This window comes from Myxine glutinosa, chromosome 13 (genome assembly GCF_964187855.1).
Source record: "Myxine glutinosa chromosome 13, kmMyxGlut1.1, whole genome shotgun sequence".
Taxonomy (NCBI): Eukaryota; Metazoa; Chordata; class Myxini; order Myxiniformes; family Myxinidae; genus Myxine; species Myxine glutinosa.
The window spans coordinates 25848765-25866252 of NC_136273.1; the positions used below are offsets into that span (position 1 = coordinate 25848765).

At 40.8% G+C, this 17488-nt stretch overlaps 1 protein-coding gene across 3 annotated transcripts in view; it reads left to right on the top strand.

The window, feature by feature from the left end:
• Positions 1-17488, top strand: part of LOC137438736 (GTPase-activating protein and VPS9 domain-containing protein 1) — a 154243-nt gene that overhangs the window by 40748 nt on the left and 96007 nt on the right. For 2 of the 3 annotated variants that reach the window (XM_068134045.2, XM_068134043.2), the window contains exon 2: positions 12469-12842. In XM_068134045.2, coding sequence (XP_067990146.2) covers positions 12586-12842 — 257 coding nt within the window. In that variant the 5' untranslated portion in view covers positions 12469-12585. Of the gene's footprint in view, positions 1-12468; positions 12843-17488 lie in introns of those variants that run through there. The other variant, XM_078767194.1, reaches the window with a different exon arrangement.

Sequence of the window (17488 nt, forward strand, 5' to 3'; positions counted from 1 at the left end):
AAGCTGATATTCTAAATCTGATTCAATGTTTTACAATTGGAACTCGTGGCCTAAATATTTTTGTCGAAATCCAGAGTGAAATAATTAGGAAAAAAACTATTTTAAAAAACCCAATATATAATTAATTAATACGTTCCACAGGATGTGAGGTAAAACAGCTCCAAAGCGAATTGTTAAATTCACAATCACCATGAGTTTCCTTTAACTTTTCTCCTCGGGGTGAAATGACCAACAGCGACTACTAAAAGCATCAAATGACGAAAGGTTGCAGCCTATCGGCATCACAGGTGTTGTGAGGCACACACACAGTTTGTGTAGGTCTCAGGCTTAAAGCTTTCCGGTCTATAGGATAATTCTTTTGTGGCCCAGTGGAATTGGAATCAATCCAAGCTATATGAACACATAAGCAATAGCAATGTTTTGGCATCATTACATAACAGAGTTGTAGTTATTTAGAGGCATCAAGCAATGAAGCCAGCGTTTTGTGCCTTTGCACTGCCCTCATTTTTTTTTTTGGGGGGGGGGGAAGCAATTGAGACTGTGCTTATACACTGTAGGTTTGTGCATTTTTCATCTACACCTGAAGCACACCAAATAAATCTCGCCTAACGTTTTGACCCGTTCATGTTTAGAATCCCATTTCGACCCGTTCCTCTTTCCCATTCCCATTATTGCAGAGAGATTCTTTCCCATTATTGCAAATAATTAATCGGACGTAATCCATACATTTGTGTGTATATTCCTATGTGTTTTGTTGAGTTTTGTGCACCTGTTATGATTGTATTGTCTAGGCTTATTAAAAGCTGATATATTTGATTGTTTGATTTGTATTTTACAACATATTTTGATTTGATTTTATTACCGGCCAGGGATGCCAGTAGTGATCTTTTTAGATTCGGATTCTACTTTTTGTGTCAACTTTTGTTTCTCCCGTGAACGTCATTGTCTGTTCTGTGTTCTTGCTCTTCCATAAGCCTTAATGATGTATAAAATAAAAAAAATACAGTGTTGTTTGATTGTGCATCACTTTATTAATATTAATTGTTTATTAATAAAGTAGTGCCACAAATGCATATAATCGCCGTCCATGTAGCGACTGTTATTGATACGGGTCCCAGCGGAGTGTTCTGATGTATGTCCGTACACACCAACATCTTCTTCTTCTTTCACTGGCATCATGTTTCGCTCCTAAAAAGCGTCTGTTTGTGGTATTTAACTCCAACCCTGTACCTACACCCAATTATCTACGTTTTAAAGGTAATCATTGATTTAATTGGTTGAAAAAAACCGTTGGCATGGTTCTGTATTCCGTTCCAACGTGTGTGAAGATGAGTGGGGAATAGAGGGGAGACAGGGGAGGGAGTGGGGATACGGGGGGAGCGGGGAATTGCGGGAGGGAGGAGAGTAGGGAGAGAGGGTGGGAGTATGAGAGACATTGAGAGAGAGTGGTGGTGGGAAGAGAGATGGGAAGGGGATCTCATGCTAGCTTTTCCTGGGTACTCTTCCTAGTGTTTAGATATTTTAATGGTTTGGGTTGTCAAACTGCTGAGAAGAATGTCTGTCCAACAAATGTGCCAACATGTGATTTGTGTTTGAATGTACCAACATGGGATTTGTGTTCAAATGTGCCAACATGGGATTTGTGTTCAAATGTGCCAGCATGGGATTTGTGTTCAAATGTGCCAACATGGGATTTGTGTTCAAATGTACCAACATGGGATTTGTGTTTGAATGTACCAACATGGGATTTGTGTTTGAATGTACCAACATGGGATTTGTGTTTGAATGTACCAACATGGGATTTGTGTTCAAATGTGCCAACATGGGATTTGTGTTCAAATGTGCCAGCATGGGATTTGTGTTCAAATGTGCCAACATGGGATTTGTGTTCAAATGTGCCAGCATGGGATTTGTGTTCAAATGTGCCAGCATGGGATTTGTGTTCAAATGTACCAACATGGGATTTGTGTTCAAATGTGCCAACATGGGATTTGTGTTCAAATGTACCAGCATGGGATTTGTGTTCAAATGTGCCAGCATGGGATTTGTGTTCAAATGTACCAACATGGGATTTGTGTTCAAATGTGCCAACATGGGATTTGTGTTCAAATGTACCAACATGGGATTTGTGTTCAAATGTACCAGCATGGGATTTGTGTTCAAATGTACCAGCATGGGATTTGTGTTCAAATGTACCAGCATGGGATTTGTGTTCAAATATACCAACATGGGATTTGTGTTCAAATATACCAACAGAGGATTTGTGTTCAAATATACCAACAGAGGATTTGTGTTCAAATGTGCCAACATGGGATTTGTGTTCAAATATACCAACAGAGGATTTGTGTTCAAATGTGCCAGCATGGGATTTGTGTTCAAATGTGCCAACATGGGATTTGTGTTCAAATGTGCCAACATGGGATTTGTGTTCAAATGTGCCAACATGGGATTTGTGTTCAAATATACCAACATTAGGGTGGGCTTCAAAAAAGCAAAATGCAGATTTTCTCTGGGACATGGTCTATTTGTGTTCCTTTTGGTGTCAAAGGAAACCACACCAAATTTGAATGGAATCCAATAATATTTAGGGGTGCCACATCAGTGATGAATTTTCCCCCATGCAAAAATAGGAATTCCCATTTTTTGGGCTGTATATACACAAAATAAATACATAATTATATATATACATTAAATATAATATTAAAAATAAATATATAGTAAATATACATTAAATAATAAATATACATAAATACACATTATACATTATATATATACAATATATTATACATACAGTTTTGAGACTTCCTATGATCACTATCTGGGCAATTTTCATGCATGTTTTGTACAGGTTCCCGGGGTCAGGGGTACGCTTTTTTAGTGTGTAATATGTAGGCCTAACTTATTGACTGCGGCTCTTTTGTAGAGAGTGACCCTGTGGAGTAAGAATTAACAGGATTTTACCCACATTCTTGCTTATTTTGCAGATATGGCATGTGCTAGTACCAGTGTTTCATTGAAAACTCGGGCTCAGGATAATGTGTATCTCATTGGGTCCACTTCTGGAGATGCCATCAAAGGTGCCAAGCTCCCGACTGTGCATCAATCTCTTGTCCTGTTTTTCCATCACCTGAAGAAGGAGAATCGCACTGCCCGGGAGAGTGCAACCCTCACCATTGAAGAGGTTGTGAAGTTCTGGGAAAAAGCTCACCTACCTACAACGACGAAGCAGCACTGCATCCATCGTTTGGAGAGGCTATATGAAGAATGGAGGAGCCTCCAAAAAGGTGCAAAGCGGGGTGGTGCGACCCAAGAGAAAAAGGAAGCATCCTTCAAGGCCTCCTTGGAGAAGACGTTTGATCTTAGGCATGCAGATTCGGAGGCCATAATCACCAACCCCGAGGACAGGAAGTTTCTTCACGATCAATTCTCAGAGAGGAAGGCTTCAATGGGATCTGTAGACACTGTGTTGGAAGCAAAAACGTTCTTGTGTGTTTGAAAGATCAGCAGTCACGAGATGATTATCGTGAACTCCTAGAACTGACTGTCATCTACATGGGAGGAATCCCACCTCGTGGAATCCGGATCATGGCTCCAGGAGCAATGCACAGAGCCAGATGGATGGCAAAAGCACTATATTCACTACAGGTGTTCATGTTTCGGTCAGAGTTCCACTTGACACTTCGAGAGGCGAGAGAACTCCGAGCCTTCAACATTTTTGTCTGCCTTGTGTATGTACAGGCTTGGTTTCGAGCTCCACAAGCTATTGAGGCTCCCCTGAATGACATTAACCTCTTCAAGAAGTTGGAAAAGTTTGAACAAATCAATCAGAAGATGGCTCAGGCAGCCTTGAAGGCACTTGGCCGCCACACGTGGTACATGAGCCCAGTACTAGTGGCATTTGCATTCTTTGACACCAGAATTGACGAAGAAAGCAAGATCAATATGATTGAAGCATTGAAAAATGACGGTGAAAACCCCTCTCCAAAGAGACCAGCTATCAAACGAGGAACCGCCCTGTCAATCGCTGACCTCATAACAAAACACACCAAGCATTTCTTCAGCATCCTAGGGACCCCAACTGATTGGATGGATAAGGATCCTGGTTCATGGGAGCAAGAAACCAGCTTTCAGGAAGCAAAGAAAGCCGCCAGTGGCTTAGTCATGGTGAACGACAGGGCAGAAAGGGGTGTCGCATTGATACAAGACTACAATAAGCTCCTTACAAAGGATGAAGAGCAAAAGCAAGCTCTGCTCCAAGTTGTTGCTGCTCACAGGAAGATGTACCTCGATGCCAAGAAGGCAACATTGGTGAAACAGGCCCAGAAATAGGAGTTACATTTCTCATTATATTTGGGTTTTTTTATATTATGTGATATGGTGTCTCTTCATTTTATGAACTGAACATTTGGATTGTTATCATTGAATTTGAGTTTTCATAGCAATATAGTGCTATTTGTGCAGCTATTGTAACTTGTGTTTGCTAGAATACAAAGAAAGTGAGTGGAGGGTGGATTTTCATAAAACAAACTTCTGGTTTTGCTTTCGATCCATATATAGAAAAGTTTTGTAGACACCTTTAGTTTGAAGGCTGATGTGGCACCCCTAAATAAAATCAGATTGCTTTCATATTTGGTGTCTTTTCATTTTGGAACAAAAGGAACAACATAAAGCCATGTCCCAGTAAATATTTTTTTTAAATTATTTTGAGCACCACCCTAACCAACATAGGATTTGTGTTCAAATATACCAACATAGGATTTGTGTTCAAATGTGCCAGCATGGGATTTGTGTTCAAATGTGCCAACATGGGATTTGTGTTCAAATGTGCCAACATGGGATTTGTGCTCAAATATACCAACATAGGATTTGTGTTCAAATGTGCCAACATGGGATTTATGTTCAAATATACCAACATAGGATTTGTGTTCAAATATACCAACATAGGATTTGTGTTCAAATGTGCCAACATGGGATTTGTGTTCAAATATACCAACATAGGATTTGTGTTCAAATATACCAACATAGGATTTGTGTTCAAATGTGCCAGCATGGGATTTGTGTTCAAATGTGCCAACATGGGATTTGTGTTCAAATGTGCCAACATGGGATTTGTGCTCAAATATACCAACATGGGATTTGTGTTCAAATGCGCCAACATGTTATTTGTGTTCAAATGTGCCAACATGGGATTTATGTTCAAATGTGCCAACATAGGATTTATGTTCAAATGTGCCAACATGGGATTTGTGTTCAAATGTGCCAACATGGGATTTGTGTTCAAATATACCAACATAGGATTTGTGCTCAAATATACCAACATAGGATTTGTGTTCAAATGTGCCAACATGGGATTTGTGTTCAAATGTGCCAACATGGGATTTATGTTCAAATATACCAACATAGGATTTGTGTTCAAATATACCAACATAGGATTTGTGTTCAAATGTGCCAACATGGGATTTGTGTTCAAATATACCAACATAGGATTTGTGCTCAAATATACCAACATGGGATTTGTGTTCAAATGTGCCAACATGTGATTTGTGTTCAAATATACCAACATGGGATTTGTGTTCAAATATACCAACATGGGATTTGTGTTCAAATATACCAACATAGGATTTGTGTTCAAATATACCAACATGGGATTTGTGTTCAAATATACCAACATGGGATTTATGTTCAAATGTGCCAACATGTGATTTGTGTTCAAATGTGCCAACATGGGATTTGTGTTCAAATGTGCCAACATATGATTTATGTTCAAATGTGCCAACATATGATTTATGTTCAAATGTACCAATACGGGGTTTGTGTTCCATGCTGTGGTTTTTTACTGTGCTAGTTCAGTCACAATTGATCAGTTCTTCTTTCATGATTGCACTTTTGATTGGGACACAGTGTTGTTTTGTAGGAAAGATACATTGGAATGGACGTTCATGGTTTTCTCCAAAATTCGAACCAGATTGAGAACATTTTGTAAAAACCAATATAATTTTAACCTATGTTTTTGCTATTGGCCCGTTCCAAGGAGATGGGGGGGGTTTGCAATCGTGTGTGTGTGTGTGTGTGTGTGTGTGTGTGTGTGTGTGTGTGTGTGTGTGTGTGTGTGTGTGTGTGTGTGTGTGTGTGTGTGTGTGTGTGTGTGTGTGTGTCTGTCTGTCTGTCTGTCTGTCTGTCTCTGGCTACGTTTTTTACCATTTGAGTTTTGTCATCAAATTTTCAACAAAGCTTTGTTATGATAATGTGGGGAAGACAAATTTATAATTTTAGCAAAAGGTCAAAGGTCAGCATCACATAAAATCGTTAATTTTCATCCGATTGACCTGAAACTTTAAGAATTTGCATATCGGGTCACTGAATTGGTTCACTAATCAAAAGGTAGAGGTTGATTGTTTTTTTTAGATCAAAAGGTCAAAGCAATCCTCAATTTTCATTCTAATTTTCTTTTGAACAGATTTTGTTATTTTGAGCTTACAGAAGAAGATACAAACGGACGCGGCCGGCTTTGCATTTTCCGATGCTTTTGAGTTTGATGTTTTTATTTTGAAAGCGTTTTTATGTAACAATTAACAACATTTCATAATGCGAAGTGGGGTTCACAGTCGGCATGTCCATCGCCATCTCTGCAAACTCTCGTGTTGCAGTTCATGATTGGGGAGAGGGGGTGGGGTGGGGGGGGGGGGGGCATGAGGGGGAATCATGAAAATTGTGATACTTGTCATTTTGTATTCTTATAATCGACTTCCACCTCCACCCCCTCTCCCAAGTATGTTTTCACGTCATGAGAAGTGTGAGACTTGGAGGAAGTGATACGAGGCCGATTGTGTGGTGGTGGAGGTTATCCTTTCAGTCCTGTTTGTCTGTCTGTTTGTCTGTTTGTCTTCCTGTGAGCAAGATATCTCAAAAAGTTATGGACGGATTTTGACAAAACTTGGTGGACGCGTTGGGTGTTTGACAAGGATGAAATGACTCTATTTTGTTGAAGATCTGGATCCTGTAACCATAATTTTTAAAGTGATTCTTCACAATTGAGAGGTAGGGCAAAAACGATATACATCACCAGTAGGTGTACCCGGCATTGCCTGGTGATGTTCTAATCCTGTTGGCATTTTGAAGAAATAAATTTGGGGTGTTTTTTCTATTTTTATGGGTGCCTAAAACACTTCCCGACACACACTAAGGAAAATTTATATTTAACCAACCATATAAAACACAGTCTATTTGTGTGTTTGTGCAGATGTCTGTCCCCCCTTTCATAAGGGTAGGTTTTAAAGTTAAATCTTTTAACACGAATGTGTGTTCACTACAGTCTATTTTTGAGGATAAAAACAAACTCGAAAAACTTTTTCCATAAAAGACTAATTATAATTCTTGTATTGTAATTGTAGACGGTGGCGTGCAAACTGAGCCTCAAGGGTGGTGTACAGCAACGTTATTTTTTAAAATAACAATAAATACAAGGTGCAGGGAGGTGAAATTCGCTCCATGTGATGTGCAATGCATGCAGAGTAAAATGAGTGTTCATTTACATTCGTAGGATGTCTAATAAATAAAGAAGATATAAGCACACCTGACACTAGGCCAAGGCTTCAGATTTTGGCACGGTCATGAGGCTGCACCATCGAATAACCTGTTCCAACCAGTCATATTTGACGGGCTTTTTACTAGTATTATAATATTACACACACATATGCATACACATACACACACACTAATGGTGGATAATTTAATATGACCATTCACATAGCTACAATGGCTCATGCACTGCAGAGTGATTACCAAAAATTTTAAAAGAAAAATCGACCTTTTTTTTCTTCAAAATCTTCAATGTTCATTGCCTAAAACACTCCCCAGCACTCACAGACAAACTTTTGAAAGTTTGACGAAGATCCATTCAGCCATCTTTGAGAAAAATGATGAAACGTATACAGACAAACAGCTCCCTTACAGTATAGATATTTTAAGAAGTTGTGGACGGGTTACGTGAAAGCTTGCTGGATGAGTTGGGTAGGTGACAAGAACAAGCAGATTCGATTTTGGTTCAGGTCCAAATCCAGATCCGACCTATCGGTGGAGACAAAATGTAAACTGTTCAACCTGGTGGAGGTATGCGCTCTACCGAGTGCTATTCTAGTTGTTTCTGTGTTCCTCAGTTCAAGCATCCTGTTTGCTTAGTCACTGTTGAATAGTGTCGGTTGACGATGAGTCGATGCATGTCGCACTTTGCCTTCAGTGTTAAGTTGAGCCCCTGAGATTAGACATTCCATTCCTAAGTATGTGTACTCCTCCATGGGATAAGTTTCAGTTGCCATATACGAACCCTATTCTCTTTGTAAGTTACTTAAACGGTAGATTTTTTTTTTCTTGTTTTCAAACTGTATATTCTTCTGGATCAATAGTTCTGTTGTACAACGTAATATGTAGACTGCGCATAACTTATTGATATACTTTTATTGGTGTGATCTGGTCACAGAAACGCTATCTATCTCGATACACTTGTTTTCATGTGGCAGACTCTGTTGCTGAACGTGATAGCGGTGCGGCACGGAGGGTTAGGGTTCCTCACTTCGGCCTTGTAAATTACTCTTCGCTTCAGAAAAAACATGCTCTTGTGGTTTTGTTGGCACGACTGCGCTGTTTGTTGTACAATTGCAAGTTATGTAAACTCATCGCATAAATCAACGAGACTTTCAGTCTTGTTTTCTGACCGTATTTTATCCCTAATTCCGCTGCTCATATTGAAGCGATACTCCAGTGCATGGTTGTATTTTAGGATTCAGGATCCCTCCAGGATGCGCAACGAGCAAGTCTTCCACAACTCATTTGCTTTTGTCAGTTTCATTTTTTTAATTCCTTCGGGGAAGTGCATGTTGTTTGTGTACACATGTTTTCTTGTAATTGAGAACTGATGTAATTAACTGTCTATCCTCCTCTCTTCCCTGCAGGTTAGTGTTTCTTTCCCTCTATCTTTCTCTCTTTCCTCTCTGTCCCCTCTTTTCTTGTCCATTTCATTCCTTTGCTTTTTGGATCCAACTGTGGCCCCACTACCACACTATCGCCGTCACCTTTTTATCCTCCGTCAACTCGCTCTTCCGTGAGATTCGATATTCTTTCATTAGAAAACAAATTCTGATTATAATCAACTCTTTCTATATTTCCTCCAATAAATTTTGTTGGGTAAAGTTTTGTATTGTGCAGTCTGTGCATTTTGGGGATTTTTTATTTTTTTGGAAATCTTTGTGGAATGTTTTTTATGGCGTAGCCCATCTGGCAGAGCCGTCTAGAACGGTGTTTGTCCATATGTATGTATGTATGTATGTATGTATGTATGTATGTATGTATGTATGTATGTATGTCCCCTCAAATATATACCAATCAGAGCTGAGAATCTGGTTACATGACAGGGTGATGTGATTACATCTGATGTCATTACGGCGGTGCTGTGGCCAACTCTCCATGCACCACCATTTTGATTTTTATGCCGTTCATGCCGAACATATTGTCGAACCTGTCACATATCACAATCGCCATGCTCTACCTTGACGTTTTTCATTCACTGTGAAACACAAACAAACCGATTGTTAAAATGATCATCAAATATCGAAAGCATCGGCGTTACGTCTCTTCCAATAATACGGTACGTTTAGGCCTTAGGCGTTATGACTCACCGTCCGCTTCAGACAAATTAAACCCAGGTTTCTTAATACAGTGGTATCGTTTCAGTAGTATCGTTTTCGTAGTAATAATAATAATATGGTAAATATAAACATAACACTTTAATCCCAATATCGTGAATGGAAAGTTGATGGATTGAAGCGGTGTAAAAGCGGAAGTAAGGAATTCACCTCGAATTTTTAATACTAGGGCATTGCCCGTACTATATCTATATCTAAAATTATATCCCCCCCCCCTCTATTTACATGAAATGGTTTGGTCCAAAGCGAACGGCTTCCGGAGTTTGGTAAAGAAATCGCCATCGCGTGCACAAACGCGCAGGAAAGCGAATGAAGCGCAAATTCGTTTTTATTAGTTTTAAAACATAGTTTAACGCCAACATAGTTTGCAAACGTGAAATAAATGAATACGCTCTCAAATGTGCCATCCGAGGCAGTGTGTCCGCCACGTTCGGCACACGCGATAGTTCGCTGCTCTCTGATTGGTTGAATCGTTTTTTGGACATAGCTCGGTAAGTAATTGTCCGATTAATATGAAACCTTGAAAAGGCACATCCTCGGGTCCCCAGCAATATACCTGGCAAGTTAAAAGTATATCGGACCCGTGGTTGTCGAGAAACAGCGGTCACAGACAAACGTACAAACAGAGATTACTGGAATTATAGATAGATATATATAATTTTCGTAATAATAACGTAACGTTATTATTATAGTAAATCTAATCGTAACACTAATCCCTTTCTAACACTAAGCATTAGCGACTGTTTAAAAAGCTAATCATGTGTGTTTGTGGTTTATAATATTTTACAAGCCCGGCTACGCCGCTGTTAGACTTTTGGGCTTGTTTTTTTTAAAGATTCTGGAAATCTCGCATCTGTGTTTTATCCTCAATCAATATGAATTGAGTTTGCTTTTGTTTATAATATCTTCATTCTATGTTTCCATAAAAATCAAATTTTCCCGACTGGTGGAGCCCAAACCAACCTGCCTTGGTTGCGCGCGGCCCAATAAGCTTCTCTTTGAGCTGGACCATGGGATATATTAAACCCCTCATGATTTTGCATAACAACCCAATTTGATAGCAATGCACTAAACCAATGTGCCACCCTACAAATGTGCGGACCCTACACCGACAATGCGGTTTGAGACTTACCCAATTAATGGGCAACTCGAGGTGAACTTGAAACCTCTGCGACCTCCCCCATGCTTGGCGCGACGTTGGTGGCTGCACCTCCTCGTGACTCGCTCCATAGTGTCCTTGAAGGCGGGCTTTGTGCCACCCTGCCTGCCCTTGTCTGCCACGGTGGCATGCAGGAAAGATAGATGAGGAAAACATTTTGGTTCGACAGAAAGAAAATAATTTATACAGGAACGGACAGTGCTATTGAAAAAACATCTCTCCGCAAAGGGGAAAAATTTGGATTCCTTTGGGTGGTGGGAGAAGAAAACAAGTGAAAGAAAAGTAAAAAAATTTTTTGGGAAATCCAGCACGCTTCCAGACTGGGAGTAACTTGGAATCTCAGCTCACCTCATTAGTGTTAAGTGTTTATTGGTGGTTTGTGTTAAATATAATTTGGGACAGGCAACCAGAATTTGTACTGTATTATGGCGCTGCACTGCCAGATGTAGTCGAGCTGGCGTGTTTTTGGCAGGCCTGGGCTGATGTCGGCTGGTTTTTCCCTTTGACGTCGTTTTGAATGGGGCAGCTTTCATTGCGGCTTGGACAAAGTAACGTCTGTTTCACATCCTCTAAAGGGAAGGGTTTCTAGAGAGTTATTCCATACATACTGGAGGGCAGGATATTTTTGGAGGGAAGTGGGGGGGGAAATACTGTACTTGTAGTAACACCAGAATTAAGGCACCATTAGTTGGTGCAGGCACCTTTGTTTAGTGCCAACTGGTTTGGTGTGAGTGTTACTATAAGGAAATGGATTTGGAACACCGCAAGGTTAGGATGTCACCGCAACTGCTGCGTCCCGCCACAAAGCACCGACACTGCAATAAATTGAAAGGATTTCAACACCAATTGGGCATCTGCTGGCATAGTCTTTACCTTTCCAGATTGCAAAACATGAGACAATGATTTTTGACTTTCCTCGATTTGGATTTGGTAAGGATGCAGATGAAATTTCTGGTGAAATTTTCTTTCGAGTTATCTTCCACTTTGCTTTAGAGGGTGATTGCATCATCACTACATTGCAAGATTCCTAAATCAATAGTCTTTTGTTTCCTCATTTGTAGTGTCATCGCCCGCACTTGCGAGGCTCCCGTGTGGCCATCTACCAAACTGAGTCTCGAATACCAATGGTGATGAATGTGTAATCGAAGAATTGCAATTGAGACAATGCCAAGAGCCTTGTTTATCAGTGTTGAAGTGAAACTGGGGAGCCAACTGCTTGTGAGAAGGCCCACACAGGGTGAGGGCCCTCGATGTTATAAAACCCTAACAAGGACTTCTTACCCCTTTTAGACATGTGAAAATATTGCCATTTCATGGAGGACTAAACAGTTGGCATTTTTTGACATTGTTGTTATAAAAGGTGGTACACGGTGCTCTGCACGATTTGGGTCTTACCAAGGACAAGGTCGGAGTGCTCACATGTCTGAAGTGCCAGTTCCACAATGGATAAAGGGAAAAAGTTTTTTAAAATGTGATATACGATGCAGTATTGAAGGGATCAGGAAATGAAAGCAGGAATTGGTGTACGATTCCTCGCAAAGTTTAATTTCTCGCTTGGACAGAGCGACGATGAACCAAGCGTAATGAACTTTGTTTCTGTGCATGTTGTAGGTATTCTGAAAGGTGTGCTGCTTCGTGGAAATGAACAAGCTTCGATAACTCCAATCGACACAAGGTGAAACTCGAAATCCTTCGAGCATACCGACTGACCGTGGCCATGAATCCCTGATGTACTCTGAAATCATGGCGACGTGCACACTGGCTTCGGAGGGAGCCTGTAGGAAGCAACGAGACATGGACGTCCAGGAATTGGCGAGGTGTCTTCACCAGGAGAGACTGCACCTGAGCTCGGAGCGTGAACTTCTGCGGGTTCTCAACAAGGATGTGGCTCGATTGCAGGATGAGCTGGCTCAGATGTCCTGGCTGTGTTCTCATGCTCGTTCCTACCTTTCTCACCTTAAGTTCCTGCAAAACAAGGAATTTGGGTAAGTTGGGTGATTTCCTGACACCGACTACTTTTATCTGTGGTTTTGATTGTTCCAAGCAATATTTATGTCTTGTGAACCCACCTGTCTAAATATACACTATCCTATCTAATGTCTTGGGTCACCCCTTTCCATTTGTGAGAATTACCGACACGCAGACGATTTACAAAACCGTCAATTTTCTCAATGGGTATGGTATTGAATAGTCAGAGAACAGTCTTATTACTGCATTTCAGAATATCATGTCCCACAGATATGAGGTAATGGAGTTCAAACAAGGAATGATCGTTGGCTCTCAGAGAATGGTCACCTCCATCAGGACAATGGTAGCCATTCCAAAATGAACCATGGGTCCCTCATCATGAAGTGAAAAACTAAAGACTGTGACCATTGAGCTGGTAGACCTTCGAAAATTGCCTTGTGAGGGAATCGAACCATGCAACAGATTGTTCCATGAAACAGACATGACTTATTTGTCCCTTAAAACCTTTATGATGGGAGGGAGGAGTTGGGGAATTATTGGGATTTCAGGTAAGCACCGATACAGTTCCTAGAGTCTTGCATTTGATAGGATCCCACGGAAGAGCAGCTGTACATAAACATTCCATAATTTTGTGAACTACATGGGGTCACGTGATGTGACGCAGCAAATTGGAATCCTGGTGCCTTGAAATGCGAAAACTAGTTTTTCCAGAGTGACTGGTTCATTGTGATGGTATAGTGTGGGCTGTGGGATGTGTAGGAGCACCAGCTATGGGCTCGATGGCAACCACCTCAAAATGTTAAAGATACCTCGATGGCGGTTGTAGCCAACAATCCCACTTATTGGCCACAGCTGTTTGCATCTTGGAATATGCATTGAAGTTGCCTGCCAGTTTGGATCAAGGACTATGTCTGCGTTCGGACGACATAGTGGCCATGGAATGTACGACCAGATGCAGTTTTAACAGCTTGCAGCCGACTTCCACTAGGCATCATAACAACACAGCGACTGCACTTGTAACAGACTTGGGAGTTGTAGTGATGCTGGCATATTGCAGATGTTTAAGCAACGGCCTGTCACTTGGATGTGTGACAAGGAAGAATTGATTTGATTTTTGTAAAGATCTGCATCTGAGAATTTTAAAGTGATTCTTCACCATTTAGCCAAAATGATATATACAGTATAGCATGATATCTCAAAAGGTTATGGATGGATTCAGATGAAACTTGGTGGACAGGTTGAACGTGTGACAAGGACGAATTGATTTGATTTCGGTAAAGATCTGGAACTAAGAATTTTCAAGTGATTCTTCACCATTGAGCTATAGGGCCAAAAAACGATATAAGCACGATATCTCGGTTATGGACGAATTCAAATGAAACTTGGTGGATAGGTTGAATGTGTGACAAGGACGGATTGATTACCTCCTCCACCAAAGGTGGATGGAGGTTATGTTTTCACCCCTGTCTGTCTGTTTGTTACTTGCAAAATCGAAGATAATTGACTAGGCAACGTCAGTTGCGTTTGTTATTATTACTTGCCGGAAAAGATTCCGGGAAGTATGTTGGTTGGTTGGTTTATCATCCGATCAAGATGAAATTTCTTGAGCATAATCTAGGAATAAATTAGTTGTACCGTCTGGACAAGTAGACTCTGGACTATTAAATCTGGACGAATAAACGTCTGGACTAATAAATTAGTAGACCGTCTGGACAACCCTCCCATCTACTTTCTCAACAATCCTCTCCAAGAAGTTCTGTCACTCAAGCACTTGGGTCTCACTATCTGCCATGATCTTTCCTGGGAAAAACACATTTCCAATCTGGCCTCCAAAGCCAGTCGCCGACTGGGCATCCTCCTTCGTGTGAAGTCCTTCATTGGCACACCTGAGCTTCTCACCACATACAAGGCTTTCATCCACAGCTCAATGGAATACTGCTTTCCCCTCTGGGCTGGTGCTCCTGCCTCACACCTAGCTCGGCTTCACGCGGTTGAAACCAAAGCTTTCAGAATCATTGGAATCTCCCGCGATGAAGCTAACTCCGAGGGCCTTTCACTCACTCACCGCAGGTGGGTTGGTGGTCTTTCTGTCTTCTACCGACTCCTCTCTGGCCTTGCTCCCCCAGCTCTCTCTGTGCTCTGTCCCCCTAATATTCCTGCAGGTCGCACAAGATCTGCCAGAAACCCTCTTCTGGTGAAACTGCCAAAATCAAGACTATCTGCCCACCTTCACTCTTTCATTCCCCTTTTCTCACACCTCTGGAACAAACTCCCTCACTCTATTCAATCCCACTCCTCCCTCCAGATCTTTAAAACAGCTGTTCACCACCATCTCTTATCTTTCCCCTTTCAAAACCTTGATCTTTTCTACCCTCATTAATTCACCCCAGATCCACTTTTTTGAAATACCGACTTCTTTCCTGGAAGTCCTTGCAGTGTCCTGTGTTTTATACCTCTCCCACCCCCTCCCTTCTTCCCAAGCCTCCTCCCCCCAAGCCCTCTCCCTCCCACAGATCTCCCGATGTCCCTGCTCTCAAATGTTGTACTTGTGTGCTTCTCCCTCTCTCCCTATCTTGTCTACCGCTCCCTTATTATATGTTTTATGTGTCCGTTTTTTTTTGTGTGATTAATGTTAGCTCTTACACGAGCCTCGATCTTGTATGCAAATTTTTTTTTTTTTTTAAAGTTCATCTCAGCGGAGGTATGCACTCTACCTCATGCCATTCTAGTTTCATTTGTGTCTGTTTATCTTTATCATTCCAAGTTGTCTCCGCTGTGCTCTGTCTCACATGCAAACATCCTGCTTTGCTCCAACAGGTTGATGTTGAAAATGCAGTTTCGCTTTGGCATGGTTAGGTTACAATCTGACATTTGCCTGATGAGTTTGGTCAACATTCCCCAAAACGAAGCTGGTTCCCCTTAACGCTCGCCTGGCTGACAATCTTAGGAAAGCCACAAGTGAAATGACAAGTGAAACCATTTTGCATTTCTCTCACATTATGAATAGCACATGTTTCCAGGACGAGAACCAAAGCCATGGCGAGCTCTCGATGGGGTTATTTTGGCATTATTCGATTCCTCGATCAAATATCTTTCCCTCTGGATGCAGTTCGAACAAATATGTCAGGACTCGACTACAGTTGTCAACTCTTATTACAGCTTGCTTGCATTTTGTTTTTTGTGCAGAGGTAATGTCATTTGGCTCGAAGTGATGGCATTTTCGCCACAGGAAACCCTGACCCATGCAGCTTTACAATCCCTTTGAGATTGCAACAAATTTGAATCTGAAAAATGACTTTCAGTTGTAAAAACACAAGTTGTACTCTGTTGCTATGTGGACGTTATTACGCCGCTCAATTAAAGGGTCCTCAACTTTTCAAACCTGAACCATCTCTTAAGACAAATCACAACACCCAAAGCTGTGTATTTCATAGAAACTTATTTTAGTGACTTGAATTAGAAGGATAATTGAATCATTTTTCTGCCTCTGCCCACGAAGGTGGCCGGAGGCATTATACTTTCGGGTTTTCCGTCCGTACGGGCTATACCTCATTTTTCTCAGCAACCACATGCCCGATTGAGACGAAACTTTCAGGGTAGGAGTGACACCCATGCAGAATGCTTTTATCATAATTGTGACGTCATAGTGTCATAGGTCACGTGGTATGGCAGCTATCTTGGAATAAACACAAATAACAATAAAAATTATTTCTCGGAAATTGCTGAATAGAAAAATTTGAGACTTGGCACATTGTCAAGTACTCCCAATGGGGAACAAAAGCATGATAATGGTGATGACATAGGTGAAGTGGTTTACCAGCCAAAAATGTTTTAATCGAATTCCTTATCCTAAAAATCTGAAATTGCATGCACATGATCTATGACCCATTTGTATTGAAATATTGAATTGATGACATCATCGGTCACATGGTTTAGCAGACATATTGGATTTCACCGAAACCTTCTAAAAACATCCTCTCCCAAACCACCAAATCATTTGACTCGAAGCTTTGTGTGTCATTGACTAGGCATGGCGATTAAAATATTATCAAGAAAACATAATTGGTCACATGGTGTGGCAGCCATATTGGATTGAAGGAAAATATTAAATAATTATATCTGAAACCGCTTACCCCATTGATGTGAAATTTTACAAATGTCATCCAACAACATTGTTGCATATAGTTTGAAAATCGTAGGTCATGTGGTTTGGCAGCCATCTTTGATAGAAAAATGAACCTTATCCGATCAACACGAAACTTCACAATCGTGATCCACTACCTATACGTATGCAGAGTGTACATTTTTTAAAGACCATATGTCACGTGGTGAGGCAGCCATATTAGCTTGAAAGCCGATATTTTAAAAATCCCTTCTTTAAAATGTTTTAATCGAATTCCTTATCCTAAAAATCTGAAATTGCATGCACATGATCTCTGACCCATTTGTATTGAAATATTAAATTGATGACATCATAGGTCACATGGTTTAGCAGCCATATTGGATTTCACCAAAGTGATTTAAATCAAACTTGTTTATTTTTAGCTCAGTGAACGAGGGCATCTACCCATTGTGGGACTATGCGGAGGCATATTGATGACAGTCGCACTGCTCTAGTTTTTAATCAAAAGGTCAGAGGTCAAGGTTGCATAAAATATCAGTC